This window comes from Lagopus leucura, unplaced genomic scaffold (genome assembly GCF_019238085.1).
Source record: "Lagopus leucura isolate 7727_CA_CO unplaced genomic scaffold, USGS_WTPT01 Super-Scaffold_1, whole genome shotgun sequence".
NCBI classification, from domain to species: domain Eukaryota; kingdom Metazoa; phylum Chordata; class Aves; order Galliformes; family Phasianidae; genus Lagopus; species Lagopus leucura.
Genome location: NW_024962250.1, coordinates 36,425,380 through 36,449,049, shown reverse-complemented (window position 1 = coordinate 36,449,049; position 23,670 = coordinate 36,425,380). Strand labels below are relative to the sequence as shown.

The 23,670-nt window shown below is 39.1% G+C and overlaps 1 protein-coding gene and 1 pseudogene across 6 annotated transcripts in view; both read right to left on the bottom strand.

The window, feature by feature from the left end:
• Nucleotides 1-23,670, bottom strand: part of PPP2R5E (protein phosphatase 2 regulatory subunit B'epsilon) — a 67,603-nt gene that overhangs the window by 22,254 nt on the left and 21,679 nt on the right. For 4 of the 6 annotated variants that reach the window (XM_042895196.1, XM_042895213.1, XM_042895205.1 and 1 more), the window contains one exon: nt 7,761-7,957. In XM_042895196.1, the coding sequence (XP_042751130.1) occupies nt 7,761-7,957 (197 nt within the window). Of the gene's footprint in view, nt 1-7,760; nt 7,958-18,676; nt 18,786-21,079; nt 21,200-23,670 lie in introns of those variants that run through there. The other 2 variants (XM_042895240.1, XM_042895222.1) reach the window with 2 other exon arrangements.
• Nucleotides 17,748-17,920, bottom strand: LOC122181227 (annotated as a pseudogene).

The following is a 23,670-nucleotide window of genomic DNA, read 5'->3' as shown; positions in this document are numbered from 1 at the left end:
GAATCACTTCCCTTCTGACCTCTGCTGGCTCATCCAGCCATAGGACATCCCTGCCAGCCTCTGCACAACCCTCGATGGCTCCTCTCCCACTGCCAATGCAGATGACTGCCAATCAATACTGACTGCCATCTTCCACCAATTAGGAATGCCTCCAAGCCCTGATATTTTTGTACAGCGAACCTGAACTCTAATATTCTGGAAAGTTCTATCATGACAAATCTTCTCTATTATGTGTTCCAAGTTGCCTGCATGCCATGCTTCAAGATAACCAAGTGGCCAGAAATCAATTCAACAAACCACTGAGACCCACCCATCAGCAACTAATCTAAAATTCCCAAGATCGTGTTGGAAATGCCACAAGGAAAGATCTTTTTTCAGTTGCAGATGCCCAGAAACCTGTAAGCTGAGTGTTGATGCATAACCCTGACAAAATCTTCTCCAGGTATTTATGGTTAAATGCAAGTTCATTAACAATAAATGGGAAGACAGATAAGGCTGTTGTGGTGCCACCAGAAGGAATGAACTTTAAGTTCTGAACACATCTGAGAGTGGTAAGCAGCAATCCAGAACAGAGAAACTATGAACACAATTAATTTGAAGTAACAAGCTTCATGAAGTTCTGATTTTATCCCTGTGTTTATGCTTGAAATAACTTTAAGAAAATCAAGCACTAAGCTGATTAAGCCTGAAGTCAGGAGAAAATGTTTGAGAAGTCCTCTCTCCATCCCTCACTAGAGCACCATAAAGCACACTGATGTTACAGAAACACATCATAAATTCTATTTCAGCTCAGTGGTCATTTGCCATGCTGTTTGAAACAAAGATTTGATCAGTAATATTTTTTCTGAATGGAGCCCTAAATGAAAACAAATGTACATGCAGGGAAGTGTAATATATTAGCTGTATAAAAACAGGACCAGAGAATTAATTCATCTGTGCTTCTATTGCAGTAAGTGGAACTGTCCACATAAACCCCATGTATACAAGAAATTGAAACTGGCTACCTGCACCCACCATGCTTAAACCAGTTGTGCATACAAACAATGCATGGTAACAACAAAATGTGATCAGGCCCTATAGGCAGCTATTTGAACTAGGAGTGACTAGGAATGACACTTATCCTTCTCAAATATATCTGCATATGTGGGGTTTTTTTTGTATTGCTCATGGATTTACAGCCATTCAACTGCAATCTTTCTATATATACCACTTAACTGTTCCCAGAAGTTTGAAGTGCACCTTACAGAAAGAAAACCCTAGTTTTATTTTAAAATATTAATGACTCCACCAGCTCTTACAACTCGGACTTTTAACTGCTGAACTGACTAGGGTAGTGCTGCTCCTGGCTTCAAGGCTGAAATAGCCTGGTTCCCATTGGATCTTGTTAAACCATCAGATCTTCTCAGCATCTCCCTCTAAATACAATTTGCACATGCAGAACACATCTATGGGTATATGTTAGTATATATATATATATAAAACTATACGGCAGCTCTCAACATCTTTGCTGCTAAATGGAAAGAGAAATCTTCTGAACCCAGGCAGATGTTGGTTTGTTTTGAATCCTGTGATTGTTTTTCCTACCTACCTTTAAACTCCCACCTTTATTTTCTTAACGTCTTCAAATACGTACAGTAAATGTGCATAAAAAATCTGGCCATTTCCCTGTTATTTCCCTTTTTTGAATAGTGCACTGTATCAGAAACTTATCTGAAAGTACTCAAGATACTCACCCACAATGGTCAAGTCCCTTCTGCACCACCATTTGCCAGAATACAGTCATTCCAAGTTGAATACTATATGTCTTCTTTTTGCCCAGCAGCATTACTTTTGACTGGGCTACATAAAAATGAACTATATCAGATTGTGAACACAGTCATCTATCCAGGCCACATAGCAAGAGTGTGGGGAACAGTCCTACTCCTCTTTTCTTCTAAAAATTCAATCAGTAATGCAAGAATTTAGCTCTAGGTCAAGGCTCCTAAACTTGTTAGTATCATTCACTTCAGTGGTGGCAGCTTCCACCCACATAGACGTGCAAGGGGTAAAACTGAGATTCCTTAACCTATGCCTACGTTACCCAGCAGGGAAGTACAATTGGAGTAGGCTGGTAGAACAAAATACCTGGAGCACAGGTGCTGAATACACACGCTACATATGTTTGGAAGGAGTGCTTACTTTCTAGACATCTCTTGTACTGACGCCCACTAGCAGGTTGAGATCATTAGGCACACCTTTGGAATACACGTTTGATCCCAAATGAATCAAATTCACAAACTCTCAAGCTTCTCTATGACAAGCATCAAAGCCCAGTGAGAACAAATGGGAGATGCACATCATAAGCACACTCAGAATCCCAGCTGCAAGTGCTGACACAGTCATGGCCCCAGGGAACGCTCACAGGCACACCTTCTCCCTGCTGGAAATCAGAGCTCTGAAATGTCACACTAGATGCGAACCACATGAGGTACCCTGCTACCAACAACCTCATTCATCAGTATCTCCTTGTAAAAACATTTTGATATGATCCAGTAAAACAAGTTTTTGTTTAATGCATGGCCACGTTATTCTATACCATCACAATACGATAGCAATAATTCAATTACCTTTGACAAATTAAAGCACAAAGAGCCTCCTCATCTCTACAGCAGGCATCAGATGAAGCAGAAGCCTACCAATGCATGAACTCTAGACAGTATTACAAAACTCTTACTGTCTTAGACTCCTATCTGAAGAGCAAAACAAGATATTCAAAATCCAGGGAAACAATCTCCGAGAAGATTCATGCTGAGTCGATCTGCAGGCACAGTGCTAGGAAGCTGACAGAGCCGAAATGTGGGAGTGAGAGTGTATGCTCCTCTTAAACAAAACAAACAAACAAAAAAAGCTGCAGTTGACACAAGCGCTTCTCAAAACAGTTTATTTTTTTGCTTTAGACTTAGTCACTGTACTATTATGCAGACAGCATCTGACGAAAGAGAAGCCTATGTAACCAACAGGAAGAATAATGGATAAAGTTAAATGTAATTACATACTGTCAAGAAAAATTATCAGGGACAGCTGTGCAAGAGGAGCTGCCTCCAACTGATTTTTTTTTAAGAGTACAGCACACTGGAGTCTCTTCTTTCACTAAATATTGTGGGTTTTGTACAAACAAGGTGTATGAAGAATATGAATATTAAGTAGCATCTAACAGAGGAATTTGAAAACAAGGCATAAAAGAAACCAGCTAGATTCATTTCTTGCTCCTACCTAATTGATAAGTCTCACATTGGAGAGCAGAGAACTTAAAATATGAAATGATTCTTTTTCTATTTCTGTTCACTTCAATAGCATGCTTGTTCCATCACAGCTGCATCCATGTGCCAGATCTCACTCCAAGTTCATTTTGGGGGAGTTGAAAACACTGCATCTTTCTTTCAGTATTTGAGATGCATTCAAACCAACATCTCCTGATGCAAGCTGAACTCAAGATTAACTCCTACTGTTTTACTCAGTTCCTGAAGTTATATAAAAATCATTTTTGAAAAGAGGCATTATCTGTCAATTTCTAGAAGAGTAATTGTGTTTATTGCTCTTAAACTCAAAATGACATTCAGTACTATTTCTAGTATCTAAACCAACAGGAACAAAATGTGGTTTTGCAGGATCAAAAAGGTAAGACTGAACACAGAGAGTTTTACACGCACAAAAAAATGTAGAGAACAGGATACTAGAGTCATCTCTACACATAAAAGAAAGAAAACCAAAACAGTGTTCCATTAGGAATTCCACAAGATACATCTCAAAAAAGTTTCATTATCCACCTCTTCTGGGCTGGCAAGCATCCATGGATGTTGTATAAACATCACAGTAAACGTCTGGGATTGAGTTTACAATTGTTGGAGAAGCAAGAAGGAGAGTTTAAGTGTTGCTCATCTACTAGGAGATTTATCCAGGTTTCTCAGTTTAAGAGCTTGTCAAATTCCCCATTCATTTGATTTTTCAAGTATCTTCAATCTAAGTCTTAATTCCCAGAAAGCACAAAAAAACCCTGTACTACATAACAGCCTATAGGACACCACGTAGACAATAAACATTTATTTCATTTATCTATCATTGCATATTCTGCCAGAAAAATCAGCTGCATTAGTTTAAGTCTCCTATTTTGCTCAAACAGGCTCAAATTTTAGATTAAATGTCCAGTGATTGGCTCATAAAGTCATATTCCTGGCATTTCCTTCTTAGCAGTGTGGGTTTCAGCTGGCAAGAACCTTTCTTACAGGGACTGAAGAATGTCATGTGTCCTTCTGCATAAAGCATCAAAACAAGGGAAGGCACCCAGCAGCATCCGTGGGAATAAATCTGTCCTGCTTATATCATTAACACAAACACCAACCACTCTTCCCATTAAGTGATATTGATGACAAGGCCACTGTAAGCTTGTTTGGTGGCCATTAGTCAATTTTGTTTTTATCAAAATAACAAATTATGCACTTCTGTATATGTGAAGCCACAGTGAGTGGTTTAAAGAAACAAACACAAAGACTGTCAAATAGCTAAGTGCTCTTGTGATATTGTATATACCTTGATGTGAAATCATGGGATACCATGATAAGGCCTTAATGTTTTAATGAATTTAGGATGACTATTTAAAAATACCCAAGTGCTCTTATGCTGGCTACCCCAAATGATCATTTTAGAAATCAAAGTAATAAAGAATCTTGGAACTTCTTTTGGGACACAGAACAGAGAACACTAACCCACATGTAGTTATTAAAACTTTAAGAAAAGGCTGCCACATTGACATCAATTCTTCTGGCACTTCAGTTAATTAAGAAAAGCAGTTTAGTCATTAATCCTTCTTCATAAATATTAGTAACAGTTTAAATATCAGCTTCAGACTTCCACATCTTTTTTTCTTCTCATAAATGACAGCACAACTTGCAAACAAGCTTCTTGCTTTTTCCCCTAGAAATTCCTGTAGATTCTAGATTTCTCTAGAGATTCCTCTAGAATACTTCCCAACTCCAAATTTCAGTAGTCCAAGGAACCAAGCATTACTCCCTGCATTCATATGTCACTGTGTGGGAACCAAGTGCAAAGCACAACAGGGACTAAACCTTCCAGAGGGAAAAAAAAAACCATTTGTGCTCCATTTTGCTGTGTTTTGAGCTGTTGGCCTTTCAGTCAAAACACTCCCGATGACAACTGTGGCAGGCAGTCAATTTGGAAAGGACACAAAACTGCTCTTCTCTTCACCATCGTGACAGGTCGGAGCTTGTCAACTTGACAGGTCATTTGCAAACACAGTTGGAGACCTCAATGAAAATTCTCAGGTACAGGTAATAGCAGCTGTTGCACAGTGAGCTCATGAAGTCAACTGTGTACAGTCCGGCCTGCCTCAGCACAACAGATGAAAACACTTCATGCTTGAAACAAGAACATGCATTTATTGCAAAGAGCAAGTTACACCAAATGTCACACCACAGCTCAAGTCACTTGCTGCCCCTCATATGGACTAATGCCCTCTGCTCACCCAGGGCCTGAGGGAACGGAATGGAGCTGTCAGATCAGCTGGGGGTCAGGGAAAGGCTGTGTCCCAGAGGGCAGTGGGCATGGAACTGCCTGCCGGGGCAGCGGGCACAGCCCTGAGCGCCAGAGCTCAGGGAGCACTGAGACGCTGCTCTCAGACATCAGGTTGGGGTTGGGTGGCTCCGTGTGGACTTAGGAGCTGGACTCGATTCTTGTGGGTCCCTTCCAGCTCAGCATATCCTATGAGTTTGATTTTCTCCAGAAATTATTTAGAAAAAAAATAATAATAACCTTTTTTATTTGTAAGAATCTTGAGCCACTGACCAGCCAGCTAAGGGACTAGAGAGTACTCTCAGTCTTTCCCCTTCCTTAAACTTCTCAGTACTGAGGTTAAAACGTAGCTTGAGTTCAGCATTAGCCCCCAGATACAAGGCAGAAGAAAGAAAGATGGGAAAGGGTACAATGAAATGAAAGGAATACGAGAGAAAAGAAAACGGCTTTCCATCAAAAATGAGATGGGATGAAATTCCTGGAGCTCCATTAGTAAACACCTGTGAAGTCTACTGGAAAAAGTTCACACTTTATCTTCACTTCCAGTGACTGCTCTGTATCACACTTACAGACTATACTTAATTACTTAAAACTGTGCTTTTCAAACTATTTAGGCAATGCATCATTTCCTTAAGATAAAAACAGTTTAGTGAATCAACATAAATGACTGCAGGGATTGTAGAAAATGCAAGCAAAAGGGTTCTGTGTCTCATTACAGCTCATGTACAGATTGCTTCATAGGTTATGATTTATTGTTCAAAACTGAACTTTATGAGCAGTTACAGATAAATACATCTAACTTCTTGCTACAGTAAAAAGCTGTACATGAAGTCAATGAGAAAATACAACCTCAATAACAGGAACACTAAAACAAATCCTAAATTGTCACAGAAAGTGAGACTGGGGGTGTCTTCTGCAAACAGAAAAGGTACCCAATGTTACTGAAGCTATCTGTGCATCAGTGCCCTGTACACAAATCATATGACAACATCAGTTCATTTCAAGGGGTACAAGAAAGAAAAAAGTAATGTTTGCAAACCACTTAGATGCTGCAAATTTAGTATAAGCAGAAGAACTCAGCAAAGAACCTAATTCTGCATTCAGACTTGAATTTGCATTAGACCACATGCTGAACATGTAACACAGCAGAGTGACAAGCGGCTCATTGAGAAGACTTGTCCAGTAGAGGAGAACAAAAGGGAGGGCAAGGGAAAAGGAGGAGAATCTGATCATGTTATAACAGACATCTAAAAATGCTGTCAGACTATGGAGCCACATAAAGATTTTTCCATACATCTTCATTCTGTTTTTGCTTTTTTAAAAATTCACTATTGAGTGCATGATGAGCCTGTCACAATTTTCAGCTACTATTAAGTGTTACAGACAAGCAATACAGCATGTAACTGTGCTCCAGGAAAGCAGTAAGGAACACATACAACACTTTATAAAATCTATTCATGTTTCAGCATCACCAAATTCATAACTTAACTGTCTTTTCATTTAGATAACAGGCTATAAGAGTTCCATATGGTAGAACAGAATAAACGTTTCAATGCATTGATTGATTTTGCCTATTACAAAGGATGTTCTTCACCATACAGCATCTGATACTGTTACCATTTTTAGATTGAAAATACTATTATTGGACAATTTATATGTATACATAAGGCATGGCTTTACTGTTGAGTAACCTTGCTTACAAACAGCAACCGCTATGACTCCACATAACACAACCATAACATTTTCACACTGTTTCTATACAGCACCTTTACCATTTATTGTCTAAAAGTAGGCTGAAGTGTGCACGAGTAATTATCTCAGAGCTTCAATTACAAACTCAAATGTTTGGATAAAGTTCAAAGGAAGGAAAAAAACTTCTAAAATTAATCCATGATTTATAGTGGGGAAGGGTATGGGGGGAAAGAGATGGACTCTGATAACACATCTGCTGGGTTTTTCAATCAGGAAACTTTCATACATTTCTGACACTATAATAAGCATCGTCTTGACTTTAATTAAGCACATACAAAAATTAATAATTTTGTCTTTGGAGAATTATCCCCAAGTGATGTCAAGTAGAAAATAAAAACCAAAGGCTTCATTTAATCCACCTACTCCAGGGTTCAATTTCACCCACAGTGTGTAACTGGAATTGCAAGCAGATTTAAAGAGACCACAAGAAAGAAGAAACTCACCATTCTAACTACTTCAGGGTAAGTCTGCTCTGTCAAACAGCCTCTGCTTATTGTAATGTAGTCGACCAGTTCATTAAGAGTGGAGCGCTTGTATTCTTTCATTTTAAGGTCTGAAAGCGTGTCCATGAAGTCAAAAATGACACAGCACTGTTGAAGTTTCTTTAGGAACAGTTCAGGCTGCTCTGAAGATGGAACGTCTATGAAACAAGAAAGGAAATCTTTGTGAGTCTGGCATCTCTTTATACGAAACAGGATTTATTTTTGAACACCAATTCCAAAGAAAAGCATCATTCAAATACTTGTCATAAAACAGAGCTCAGATTAACAAATGGACCCCTTATAGGAACTGTTACTACTTTGTGTTTGAGGTCCTGAACAATTTGTTGTAGTAGTAAGTTATTCGCTGTTAAGAAAATACAGTTCACAAAAGTACAGACATAAGTGGAAAACACAAATGCAAAAGCACTCAAGACTTAATTTTACAGTATACCACTACTTTTACTGCATTTGAGATATGCCATTGTTAACTTGCACACCAAAAAAGGATGAAAGAACTGTTAGATTGATCAAGCTTGATTAATTCCTACTTCCAAAAATACTGTCACTTATAACTTTATAAGAATAGATATGAATATACAGTAAGACTGAATTTGTGCAAACAAAATTTCAGAATTATTACTTCCACATGAACTCTTTCCATAGCAAAATCAACTATAATTCTATTAAAACAGTAAGGATACATTGCTGGATTACAAACACATAATATGCATTAATACACAAAATAGTAACAAGTACTTGCCCAGTACAGAAAGTAGAATGTACTACTTATTATTTTTCCTTTGTCAACTTCTTAGTGGCTTGGTTAGTTTACCAAGTGCATCAAAAGAATGCACAGACAGCCTAGTTTATCCAGTGTTCATGTACATGAGGCTAAGAAAAGTAGAAAAGCTGCATGAATGACATGCCTATTTTTATTCTGAAAGATGCCTTCAAACAAGAGAATGCCTCACTTCCTTTGATCTCCCTCTTTTCTTTTCTTTTCTTTTTTTTTTTTTTTTTTTTTTTGTTTTTCAGGCACAAACGATCCGTTAGGAAATGGCCTTCTAAGCAATAATCCAATATGCAAATGGAAAACTGCTAATTTCAACTAGAAAAACTTAAATAGCAGAGAATTGATGTTTATTTCTTAAAACTTGGACATATCAGTATAAAAGCTAACCTAAGATGGAAATTCTTATCCTTAATATATGACTGAGTATGTCTTGCCAAGGAATACTTGGTAAACATTGGATGCTGTTAACAGTTTTACTGCAGTTTTAAGGAGAGTAGCTTTAACAAATCTGTTCAAATTTAAACCACATGCATAACAGAACTAGAATCAGCTCAAAAGACCTATGAGTATTACAAGGTACTTCACACCAACTCCTTGTGCTGCTTAATTACTGAAAAGCATAAAGAATACTTTTGGATGGTGATACAAATAAATACGCTACACACTTTATGACCTGACATCAAATAGCACAATACATTTACTCAACCTTCTTCGTTGGTCAGCAACATCATTATGGCAGGATCCAACAACTATCAAACTGTACCCCACAGATCAACTGAGATGTTTGCGAAGTTTAATTGACAAAACCACGTTGTATGTACCAATCTCCTACTTCTAAGATCTGGGCAACCTCTGCAACAGCTGCATCCAAGGCAAATTAAGTGGGAAAAAGTGGTATAGTTTTAACACTGCACTTCATATCATCCTTTTAATTGTTCATCCCACAATCCTACAGGTGTCACTCATCTATGGAACAGAAGATGGAAGAAACGTGGCCCTGCAGAACTGCAACAGGGAGAGCAATGCAGGAAAAGAAAACCCAAATGCTTCTTGAAGTCTAGAGGTAACAAAACCAGGCCACTCTGAAGTCATTGCGCTGGCCGGGTGTCACACACATTCAAATGCCTCACAGCAGACTGTACTGAAATCTGTGTCACAGAAAGCCATCAGCCCTTGGTCGTCACAAAGGAGACCACTTCTGTTAGTGCTCTTCCTAAGGCAGGAGCCAGTCTGAAGTCTATGAGGAGACAAAGGGCCTGAGAAATCTAAGCCTTTTTGAGATCAAACATGTTACTGCTTTCTTGATTGCTCTCAAACAATACAAAAGAGGAAAACGGACTTCAGAATTCACTGTTACCAGCAATCAATCGACAATTAACTGATAAGCAATTTCTTCCTGGAGACAGTCTGTAAACACAAACTAAAAAATAAAAAAAAAAGAGAGAAATAATGCTCTTGAGAAGTAACCAATTGCATTTTATGTCCTATTCTAACTTGCACTCTTCTCTACACAAATCCAGTACATAACTTTACAACATGTAAATGGTATCAATAAAATCTATGATGTTACATAAACATAATGGGTTTTTGTTTGCATTGTCCTACATGGCTTGCCTGCATTTACTTTGGCTGACAAGTATATCCCAGTTAATGGCAAACACAGGCTGAAAACAAACCAGAATCCATTACGAATTTCAATCCAATGTCATTATAACCAGACTCCAGTGACTCAGAACTACATTAATTTTAATTCAGTGTCAGCATTAAATTAAAAAAAATACATATTGAAGTATTAAAACATCTAATAAAGGCTTACTTTTATTTTCAACAAAGTATCTGGAGGAGTGAGAAAGAAAGGAAAAATATAATTAAGTTCATCTTAAGGAAAGTTACTGTAGAATGCTACATGAATTTCATGCCAGCTTTAACTGTGTCAGCAACAAGGCAAACTGTATGGGCAAGCTTGTCAAAACAAAACAGAGAAAAACCCCAAACTTGTTCTGGTCACGTCTGCTTTTCTTTATGATACAAACTGGTAATCACAGTGCAAAGTAAAATTGCAAGAAGTATCGTGCTTTGATAACAGGTAACACCCAATGCCTATGTTTTTCTACTTGGAACCAGGAAATCTCCAAGCAGAAATGACACATAACATAATAACATCAGTATTCTATGTTCACAAGCCTCCCTCTGTGACTACAACACCAGTTGGTCTGGGTTCTTTTTGTTTTAGAAGGGTTTTTTTGGTGTTTTCCCTAATCTCCTAATGCCTCTCTGACAGATGTACAGACCTTACTGAAAGACAGCTGCCAGCCTCACATGCCCATTACCGTACTCTGGTACAGAAGCTATCCAGCCCCACAGCAGAGCTCAACGTATCGACTTAACGTAACGACTTCAGGTGCAGCTCATTACAAATGCTCACAACCAGCCCATGTAAAACAGCAAAGCTCTTTCAAACCTCTTTCTTAGTTCTCAGCAGACAGATACTGTGAGGTTCCAGTGCATTTTGCAGTGACTTACTCTTGTGCTAGCATGCAACACTAACATACTGAAATATACTAGACTTCAAGCTTACCACTGTAACCACTTTTACGTGAAGGAACAGAAAGTTGAGTAAGTTCAGTAAATTTCTTTGTAAAAATACTTTTATGTATAGAATAAAATCAAAATGGTACCAATGAGTTGTACATACAATTTAAATCCAATGCACGGGAGAACATACATTTATCAAAAAGCAAAACTTAAAGACAGATAAATTGACCTCGTTTTCAGAAAAAGCTCTTTCCTACAACTTAATTTTCATGCTGAAAAGCTTCTCAGTTTTCTTTCCAGACACTTCTACAAAGAACAGAGCTTGTGAAGTACATTGAACGTTCACAGATTCAAAGGAAACTGGCTCAAATGACAGTGACTAATAAGAAATCTGAACAATTAAAAAAATAAAATCGGAGCCTTTAACAAAATGAAGTGTTTTACAAAGTGATCTGAAAAACTGACAAAAAGAACCATACATTTTTCAGACATGAACCTTGTTACTACAACAACTCCAATACAAGATCTAAGTGACAGCGCAGTTTAGTTTCCCTCTTAATATCCTTTTTCCAAAATAATCCTAATCCAACCAGCCCATCCCTTCTCCTCAATCACCTCTGCAGTCTCTGCCTTCTGATTTCTTTACCAAATGAAGAAAGAAATGTCTGGAAGTATCCTTTGACTGCAATCTTCTAATGTACACATATGTTAAAAAAAAAGTTCATATTACATTCATATTTTAATAAAATATTATTTACAAGGAACTGATTAAAAAATCATAGAGAAGTAAGATGATGCATCTGTCTAGTAAAGCTGCATCCAAAGAACTGAGCTATGATACTGAACATACTCATCACAATGGTGGTGAAAAATGAAGGAGAGGTACTAAACACCTGGAGCATCTCCCTGTTCCACTTCAGGCTGTACTTTTGCAATGAATTATTGCTGCAAATAAAAGAAGTGAAGACAACAAGGTGGGGAATTAATAAGCAAGTACTGCAGCTGCAAGGGAAAGTCAGACCAAAGACAGATGAGGGCGTAGAATTAAACAAGATAAATGCTGCAGATTACATATAAGATGTTAAGTAAAAACACAGCACGTCCACAAATGCTACCCTGCACCCACGTATGTATTATCAGAAAATGTATTCATTTTAAAAATATACATATATACACAGAGAGTGGTGACACACTGGAACAGGCTGCCCAAGGAGGCTGTGGATGCCCCATCCCTGCAGGCATTCAAGGCCAGGCTGGATGTGGCTCTGGGCAGCCTGGTCTGCTGGTTGGCTGCCATGCACATAGCAGGGGGTTGAAACTCGATGACTGTTGTGGTCCTTTTCAACCCAGGCCATCCTATGATTCTATGATATGCAATATCAAAATGTTCTAGGTGTAACTCTCACTCCCAGTAGATTACTTTTGGTAGCACATACCTCTGGTCACTATGAAGCTTTCATTCTGTAACAAGTAAACTTTCTCTTTTTCATTCAAATAAAACTTGGAAAGCTGAATTTAGAAGACCTCCTGTCTTCTCTGAAGAGATCACTTTAAGATAAGGTCTACCAAAATCAAGCCCAAACCTCCAGCTAACCAAAGATCCTGTCATATATACACCTGGCATACATTGGCCACATTTCTATACGCTACTTTTCACCATGGAATTCTGGTCCTGCAGATGCCAAGCAGTACAAATGTTTTTTTTCTTACACACATTTCTTAAGAAAAGTAATCACTCTGCTGATTACATTCATTTAATTTTCATGGCTGGCTGTCAATATTATGAATGCTTCGTGAAGTCAGTAATAATTCATTTATAATAGGGGCCTTTTTTTCCAAAGCTGTTTCCCCAGTCCGTTCTTTATGCTTAATAATTACAGAGGCAAGGCAGCAGCTGGGCACTGTGTTCCATATACAGAAAGTCTAACCAATTGTAACACTGTGTACACTGCAATAAATGCAGTGCCACAAGCTCAAGATGACTTTCATGAGTGAAGACACAGAAGAACACTAACACTGTTTGCAGCACATGCACAACACTGATAGGCACTGATGATCTTACTGAGGCTTTCAGCATTTACTGAGACAAGCAGTCTGAAAGCAGCGTCAATCTACAGGTAGTATTTGAAGTGCCTTGAATGTGCATGGGACAGCATTACAAGCTCTGCGAGATAATTCTTACAGATGCCATATACACTGCCAAAATTTTATACACACTTTTTAACACATTAATCAATATTCAGCCTCATGCATTTAAATATGTAGGCTTAGTAGGCTACACAGATGAACGGTTGCTGTTTCTTTCGTTACAGGACTGTGGACTAAAATCAAGCTGACAATAAGAAGAATAGCAATAAAAGGTATTTATGGAGCTTCCATTAAATGTTTTGCTTACTTCCACAACAAGCATGGTACATGCTGCTATTCAAGCCTCTTCACATCCACCAATGCAGCTCAGTGCAGAGCTATGGTGGGACTGGATGAAAAGATGTCTCTAGGCTACACCTTGTCTATCTGTGATCAGCACATGCTCTTCCCACCACTCATTATGCCAATGATGGCTGTGCTGTGGCCACCCTTCAACTTGGAAGCGGACCACAACTATAAGCTCAGTTGTCAAAGCTATTGACAGAGCAGAGCCAAATACTACTACATCTGTACTTGTTGCAAAAGGACAGCATTGGTGGACACATGCACTGAAGATGTGCCACTCTAAAGCAAGCAGAGACGTTTCAGTGCTCTAGGTACTACAAGTCTGTGTACTCTTATGCATCACTAAATTAACATGATGAAACTATTATGAAGCAGTGTTGCATGAAACATTTCAGATAATAATATGTAATCGAGGAAATATTTGGTGGACAGAATTCAGAACACATGAGCACCTAATGGAAAACGATCTTATCAGGATATTCAGGTACACCAAATTGCTGTTCTAGGTCCCACGGAAACTCAGTGACTCACAAGATACTCAGTATGTAATAACCCTCACACTGTTACTAATAATCACCATGCAGCAGGAACCATGCCTCTTCATAATCATGTAGCAATGCCTTCTTCCTGTAGTAAGCTGACAACATGTTTCAACACCTTCTCATTAGTTTGGCAATGAATGGGAAGTTTGGACTAGCAAAGTAATCCAAGACAGTCAGGGTATGCCTACAACTACATTTGAGCCAAAACCAATCCTGGTCAAAGAAGACAGCAGACAAAGTACAGAAAAGGATTCAAGTGACACAAGTTCTAGAGAAAAAATTGATGGTACAAGAGGAATTCTACCAAAAAATTTCAAAAGAGATAGAGGAATGGCAAAGCAACTTGTAAGTATTAAGAGAAAGGAAGTGAGCAAGAATCCAAAGGTGGCAGAGCAAGAACAAAGTACTAAAAGGCCAAGAGAGAAAAGAAATGAGGTAGCATATGAGCTATAGCCTTGGAAAAGACAGAAGAGGTTGTGTAGGGAATAGGTAATGCAATTAATGGAGCAGAATATTCCAAAAGAAAAGCAGGAGCTCTAAGCGTTAAAGCAAAACACAATGAATGAATTAACGGTTAGGGGCTGGATGTGATTAAGCAACCACATATCTCCACGTTCCTGCCACTGTGACATCTTTAACAACCTCACTGCACTACTTGCATTAAGTTCATCTCGACATTAAATTAACGCTTATTAAGCCCCAAGCTGATCACAGGTTTTGTGGGCTGCTTTCTGTCTCTCCCCATTTTTAATGGAATTTCAAAACCAACGGTTTTATTTATTTATTTTTAACAGGGGTGAAAAGGGCTGGCAAAAAACACATGTTCTTTCAATTTCCTACATTGAATACGTGGCATAAAATCCCCAAATAAGACAAAAATATTTTGCTGAAACACCAAGAATCACTGAGGCCAATTTTCCTGAGCTACTTCAAGTTTCTTTTACGCTGGCTCAGAAAGTTCATGCTAGTTGTGTTAAGTAGATTATTACCAAACTGCACTTTCCAAGTAGAAGCAAACCTTCATCTAGAAAAGTCAAAGTTGCTGGCTCTGCTCAACTATTACCAGAGAGAGCAGCTCTCCATGGCTGTCCTGCCACGTGACAACATCAAATGGAGGTATTAAAGAAATCGTCAGGAGTTTGCCACACACCTGCCCAGCCTTCCACGACTAGATAAGGAGGACATTGCTGCTTCACTTTGAATTCTTCGCCAAAAGAAATGAAAAAAAACCCCATAGGATGAATTTTAAAGTATTCTTAAAAACAAAAACTATACGTTCTTCAACTTCTGTTTCCTACATTTATGTAAAAATGAATGTATGTCCACCTCCAAGATGTATTTTTTTTTTCATTTTAGGCACCAGGGCACCAGCCTGTTGATTGATGCAGCTATTTTGTTCTTCCAGCTGCTTCTCAGAGAGCTGCAGTTTAAATTAAGTAGAGCAGCACACCTCTGTTCAAATATATAGAGTTTAAACTCAATATGTTTAAACAGCAAAAGGTATAGCAAGTACAAAATAAGCTGAACTGAGCAACAAAATGCTTTCTAATTACTCAGCTCCTCTACCCTCAATGGTATAACAAATACCTGAGACAGGAGCACAGTATAAACAAACATGAAACTCATTTTCTCAGATGACAGAGGTAGAGCAAAGCTGCACAACAGTAACTATATGCTCCACTGGGTCACCCTGCTCCCGCTGTATTCTTTGCCTTCAAAATCAGGAAAGACTCCTTCAGGCTGTTCTCTTTTTAATTGCCCAACTTGTTCTTAGGACCACCACTCTCCACCCCTTTCCTAGAGCTTTTAGCACAGCACTGGTGCTCCAAAGGGCAATCCAGACAATCCAGAATTAGGTCTTGGCTAATTGTTTCCCTTTTGCCATGCTATAAATGTCTCACCCAGTATTTTGTTAATTTTAGGAAAAGTGATGGTCAATGCTGCAGCTGCAACTTTCTAAGTTTTTTGGGGGTTTTTTGCACGTTTTATTAATGACAAATATCAGAAAACGGCAGGATTAGACTCTTGTAACCAACAGCTCAAGATCTCTAGGATCCTCGGACAGCAAAAGAATAAGAAAAGAAGCCACACAAAACGGTGTAAGTTCCAGGCTATTTAAGAACACCTGTGCAAAAAACCAATGATTGCCTGCTGCTGACCTAAGACAGAGGAATCCTTAAGAGGATTATTGTCTTCCTTTGTTAAGATTCTTATCAGATCACCATTTTTTTTTTCCTATATGACATGAGAAGCTTTTGTTCTATAATGATTACTGAATATAAAACAAGTCACAGCCATCTTAACTTCCACTCTAACTGTAGCCACAAGACAACCTGGGGTTTGCATGGGAATTCATTTGGTACATTAAGTACATATTGTAATCACAATAAAGCTACACAGCTGTACATGCTATTCCATTTTATGTGTCTTTTAAGAGTGCAAAAATTGTACCTGGTTCACTAATTGCCCTGAAACTGCTCTGGATTCAAATAAAAATATGCAATACTCACTTGACTCAAGCTGTAGAGTTTCTCTATGGCATGTAGATGCTTTAAAAACAAACAAAACATTGAACCACGAGCAGAGGAAACTCAAAACATAACTTAAACCCAAATGAGATGCTTTATATGAGCTAATGCATTACATCTGAAGTCACAGGAGTACATTCTCCAGTGAAAAATATGATTAAGTGAGAGCTATCCTGTACATTCACTCTGCTGCACAAGAGCTCAGGCTTGTATTTTAAAGCATCCACATTTATTAAATGTTTATGAAATGTTAAATAATAAACATACATGTAAAAATATCATATTATATTACTCTACTTACACATTTAGAAGAGTTTAATTGTAGCCTGAAAATGTAACCTCCATTCTCTTCTCATTTGGTAGCATCAATTTAGCCAAGAGCATATTCTACTCAGCACTAATTTAGCACTAATTTAGTCTCACAGAATTTTTTCCAGCCATCAGACTGCCCATCATGTGCTTGGGCTCTCACACTCTCCATAGAGGGAGCAATGTGTGTAATGGAAGAGGAACTTTATTGAATCGCACGTGTGTAAGACGTTGTGCATGTTTGTGTAAGAAAATGATCAGACTCAATAAGCAGCCTTCAAAGCCATGATGGAAGATGCAGAAACAAACTAAGAATTTGTTCTGTAGTATTCAAAATGGCCCTTCTGAAAGCCCAACTTCTCATACAGCTTCCCTCTTTCTTGCTGAAGCTCCAGCACAACAGAAGAGCAAAATCATCACGTTAAGCCTTAATTATTCATTTGTTATCTTTTAAACACCAGTTTCAGCCTCTACAGGCATAAGTTTTAGGTTCTTTGAGATCAGAGCCTACACCACCAATTGTATCCAATGCAGTGCCAAAAGCACATGAAAGCTGCAGGGGGAGATGAGCCTGTGGCAGCAAATGCCTGCAGGAAGGCAAGCCACAGAGCCCTCTGCTTGTCTGCACTTCCTCAGCACTGAGAACACAGCCTCATTACATCCCATCTGAGCTGCAACAAAGCACAGGAAAACCTGAAGGCTTGTCCTGATCTCTCTGCCAACCATAAAAACAGAAAGCATTACACTTCAAAACGCTACCTGAAGGCTTTTCATACATAAGCAATCCATACAGTCTACTTGTCAAGAAAGGAGGTTACCACATCATTCCTTTTCAAGATATTTTTCTTGCATAATCTTGTTAAGACTACACCAGCTACCCTTCAAACTCAGACATCTGTAAGGCTCAGAATGTGTTACTGAATATCAAACTGATAAGAACAAGTACTACACTTGATCTTAGCCAAAAGGCTGAGAAGCCAGTGTGCTCTTGCAGCTCAGAAAGCAAATGGTATCCTGGACTCCATCAGAAGAGGGGTGGCCAGCAGGGAGGTGATTGTCCCCCTCTGCTCTTGTGAGGCCCCCATCTGGAGTATTGTGTCCAGGTCTGGAGCCCTCAGTACCAAAAAAGACAGGGAGCTGTTGGAGGGGGTCCAGAGGAGAGCCACAAAGATGATCAGGGGACTGGAGCACCTCCCCTATGAAGACAGGCTGAGGGAGCTGGGCTTGTTCAGCCTGGAGGAAAGAAAGCTGGGGGGTGACCTCATTGCAGCCTTTCAATACCTAAAGGGAACCTATAGAGGGGAGGAGAACCAACTCTTTGAAAGGGTAGATAACAGCAGAACAAGGGGAAATGGTTTTAAGTTGAAGGAGGGAAGATTCAAGTAGGATGTCAGGGGGAAGTTCTTTGCTATGAGAATGGTGAGGTGCTGGAATAGGCTGCCAGAGAGGTTGTGGATGCCCCGTCCCTGGAGGTGTTCAAGGCCAGGTTGGATGGGGCCCTGGGCAGCCTGGGCTGGTATGAAATGTGGAGGTTGGTGGCCCTGCATGTGGCAGGGGGTTGGAGCTTCATGATCCTTGAGGTCCCTTCCAACCCTGACCATTCTTTGATTCTGTGAGTATCTATGACAGTAACTCAAATCAGTCAAGATGCTGAATGTTAAGGGAACGTCCCTTTTCATATTGCCAAGTCTAGCAGATCAGTTTCAATAACAAAACAAAGAAGGAAATCTGATTTACTTTATTTTGCTTCTGTAATTCCTGTAGGGCTGTGCCACATACTCCAGTGTTCAGAAATACATCCCCATACTCGACTTTCCTACAGCACCCTCTTCAGATTATTCCAGATCTGGAACAATTAAATAAGGGAGAATGAATGACAAGTAAATTATATTCCCCAATAATCTACTGAGCCAGACCATGCTGTGCTAGATATTTTACATCATTGGTATTACCATTACGTATTTCTGTTTGTAACATCAGCTATACCTTCAAAAATACAATCTTACCACATGTGAGAGATTCATTTAAAATGGAAATTGTAATTACTTGTAAGTGCTCTGTTAGACCAAAATGGTGTGTTTTTGCTAAAACTTAGGAATTTGAAAAGAACATTAGGACACTTTACTGTCTTTTAAATAGTAACATTTTTGTTCCTTGAATAACAAAAGGAATACACGTGTTATCTCCTTATCTCAAAGCTCTAGAAAGCAAATACTTCATTTCTGAATATTTGTAGTCACCTAAGGAACAGCCCTTATCAGAGCTGTGCATTACCATCACATTCATGGAAGTTTTCTCCTTATCATCTCTACCTCTGACCCCTTCTGAAAATGCTAGATAAACAAATGCTTTTTTCTTTGGGCAGAAGATATTTACTTGCTTGCATGTGTATCAGTCATGGTATTTTTCTTCCCTCAGAAATGTCATCAGTTACAGTGCAGACAATTATTTCTGACAATCACTGCGCCTTGGCACCTGAAGTGAATTCCACTAGAAATTATTCAGCACCTCTGCAATATGCCCATCAATCTACAACAGTGCATTAGCCACAGAAGTATCTGTAGTGGATCAAATACTGAGTTATGTATTAAGTTATTAAGATACATAAACAAGCTTGAGCAAAGTGAAAAGAACATGGACAAGGCTATACCATGTAACTAATACAGCTAAGGGAATCACTCTGCTGAACATCAAGTCATTCTGCAGAACTCTTTCAGTTCAAACCAATATAAATACTAACAAGGCATAACTGTTTAGGCATTAAATTAACTAAAATCTCTCCTCCATGGTTACCAAACACTGTTCTCCATTGTCAACTGCTACTTTCTCTCTAACTCTTCCCAAACTACTCATTAATTAAAGTCCTCCTACACTAAAGATGATAAACTGGAAATTAGCTTATCGACAATATTCCTCCTTAGACATACTGTGATTGCAAACTTGATCTCCTTTTGTCTTCAATTTGGACAGGATGCCAATGTCAGTGGTACATCAGTTCACCAGAACTGCCATTACACCTCTGCTCTAATTGGCAGAAAGTTCACTGCTCTTCTTTTACTTGATTAGTAAGCAATCTCATCAGTCACATATTCTATTAAAAAATAATGGAGAAAAGCTCAACAGGAAAAGCATGCATTCTGCCAGTGTATACTTAGGGAAATCTAAAAGTACCTCTTTGTAAGTGAAGTTATACACTTTTGAATTCATCAATACATTGCTACAGAGTCTTTGTGTCTGATCAAGAAAGCAAATGTAGTACAGCAAACATGCCTTTTTTCTGACTACACGAATACAGACATAGTATGTTTTCCACCTTGCCCATACACTTCTGGATTAGCAGGTTCATTACTATCCAGAACTCTCAACTTACACACATTGTTTGCCTGTTTTTTATGAAGTACTTTTTAGCTAGATGTTACAAAACAAGATTTCAGGTACATCCTTTCTTGCCAATAGATTTGTCAAGAAATATCTAATTCACTAATGCATTATTAAATGACAAGGAGAGCATGCAATTTACAATAAAATTGAGTATCTGATTAATTCCATTGGCCTGAAGTTTATCTAATAAGGCAGACAGCATTCTACATTCTCTACATTACATTCAGACTGTATCAGAGCACATGCAGGTGGCTCTTTCTCAACCCAGTAGGTAAGTCAGCACAGGTCAGTGAAGAACAACAGAGCTGTAAAGTATACTAATAGAAGCTTCAGCATCGTACAGGAACGACCACTGAACCTGCTACAGTCATATGACAAAGTTATAACTGTAAAAGCTGGAAAGCAAAATATAATCTCATGCTATTAGGCTCACCACCCCACTCAATTACTTGGTCTCTTCGTAGCAGCTAATCACCTTCAAGTGAACTTACTGAAGCAGCACTTTCATGTGTATTATTCCTTCCTCAGACAGAGCACTACAGTATCAATTCTTAACAGAGGGCCTAAAAATCTAGCAAGCTTTACACCCACTCTGCTGGTTCTTGTCATGTAGAGGTCATTACTGCTTGTTTCACATTAATATCAATGCTAGCATTATCCCTCCTATCAGAGGGGAGTGAAGAACCCAGCTCAGACATTCCTCCCACAGCAGAACGCTTTTAGTCCAGGGATCCCATCCTGTTCTGTTCCCTGCCTTACCTCTGCACACTGATGGAGTTCTTCCACACTCATATCTGTAATACTCCTTCCTTGAAGCTCTCCTCTTTGCCTCAGTCTCTCAGTACGCAGCTGAAGATCTCCAAAACAGCCCCCAGCTTCTCCAAATGCCATCTATTTTTATCTAGGTGCTGCCGTCTCATTCCGGACGCTGCTAATCGGCCCCTTAGTCACAACTGGAAAAGTAACCTAGCTGAGTAACTCTTTCTCAGCTACTGCACTGAGGAATCCTATGCCTCATACTTATTGTATTCAAATGAGGAAACTTCCAGTAAATTTGTTCCCATGCAAGACTAAGCCCAGAGTTTAATACAAATTAACTAGATTTTAGGCTGTAAGGTGCTACAGCAACTTTTCTCACACACTTTTTAAAGCATGACATTCTTGCACAAGAATGTTTTATATTTAAAGCTCCAACTCCAGTAAGAAAGCACCACACAAAACAGGTGATAGCTGCAGCATTTATCACTGCACTCTGCTTATTCAGCAGTCTCTTATTTTTACCACTGTACTACCTAAATAAACATGTAAACATGCAAAGCTCTCCCCAAAAGAAATGACAGAAAACCTATGCAAAGCTAGATTTTTAAAGAGTGAAATACATGATGAAAACACACACATACAAACAGTAAGTTCTGAAATAGGTGCATTTCCATACAGCTGGCTTCCCAGGTACCCAGCACATTTCAGAACACTCAGGGAGTCCCGTATACTTCTCAATTATATTGCTAATGAAAAGTTAACTTAAAACATGCTGGAATCTCCTACCAAGAATTCTGCTTCTGAACAGTTATCAACCAGTATGGCTCGAAGAGGAAAAAAAGATTATCAGACAGACTAGTTAGGCAGCTTTTACTAGGAAAACAGTGGGAAAAGTAAATAGCTAAATGCTCTAAATTCATTATACATTACTTTACAGTCATTATGACACTTCATTATTCCACTAGAAAGGAAAATTCAAATGCTGAGTATTTAAAAGTCATTACTTCTGAAATAGGGAATGTAAAAGAGAAAATTAGCATTTTATTAAGAGAATTTGATTCATTTTAACTAATGAGGACTGCAATAATTTAATACTGCTGCAATGAATCTCTTCTGGAAACTCTGAGAATACCACAGACAAACATATAGCACATTTCTGATAACATGAATGCAACTATCAGATGTCCTGAACCTCATCTGTTAAAACTGAAAGCAGAGCTTTTCAACAGGTTAGGAATCCTGGATCCACTTAAATACGGCAGGATTAATATTCTTTCTGAGGACGAAGGAAAGATCCTGTTCCACCCCATAAAGACTGCACAGGCTGCCAAGAGTACAGGGAAGGGCCTTCAGCTGTGGATCATTAAGAAAAAGCCATTTAAAAATGGGATGTTTTAGAGAACACAGCATCCGGTAAAACAGTGGAGTGCTTTTTCCATGTGGACCCAAGAGAACTTGAAATCATTTATTTTGCAAATGAGAAACTGCATGTTTCTATGATGGCTTGTTTTGCTATATCTGTGAGAAAGGAACTTCCTTCTACTTGAAAAGAAGGTGAAAGGGATGTGCTTCTGAATTTGACGCAGACAAAAAGAACTGACACGTGCAGCAGACTGCAGTCCTTCCCCTGCATTCTGCCACCACTAACCTGGAGGTTCAGGGTACCCAGCTCCAATCTGCCCAAGAATTCTCTGCCCTGGAGAGGATACCACTGCCTCCACACGGCACGTATCCACCCAGCACACTGTCCTGCTGGCTTGTCCCCTGTGCACATGGGGCCTTTCTGTCATTTCAGGGTCACTTCCTGCACTCAGCAGGACCTGCCTAGCAGAGATGGATCATCTCTGCAGAACTGTTGTGCTCACCTGGTTAAGTGGCAAAGAAATCCCAATTTATTTGTCTCTTTCTGCACACCACCCTACCTGGAGAATGGCTGGACATACAGGTTTCCTTGCTTTACAGTGAGATAAAGATACACCAAGGCAGAAGACATGAAAAAAGCTGCTTTTGTAATGAGGAGGAAAACAGCAGGTTCTTCTGCTTTGGGCCCCAGTCTTCCAACCATGAGATAATCCTCCCTTGAGGCACCAGCACCACCTTAGGGCACTCACAGTTCAAGTATTTACCCACGGCCCTCCCTTCAGTATCTCAGATCACCTGAAAAATACCAAATGAACTTGAGAATTATACTAGCTTCTACATGGATGCAAGTACTGGATCAGTACTTTTGACTGAAGTAGTTGTAAGGCAAACAAAATCAGATTATTGAAAATAACACGCTCCACCTGTTCAAGTATAACATTTTATCATCATTTCTCCACATCCTCGCTACTACTATTTCAAAGCATACTATGTAATACTTCTTCATTTGTTTTCCTTTTTTATTCCTCTCAACATTAGGAAGGAGCTAAAGGGGAGGGCAGTTTAGGCACCAGAGTGAGGTCAGGGATGGGAGCAGTGTGCCCGCAGCAGCACTTTCCTGCTCTTGCAGAACAGATGAGCTCAGGCAGAGCTCCTTGCTCTCTGCGCTCAGCTTCCGGCATTAGGCAGCTCTAATACCTCCACTTGCACCAGATATAACCCAGGGCCTT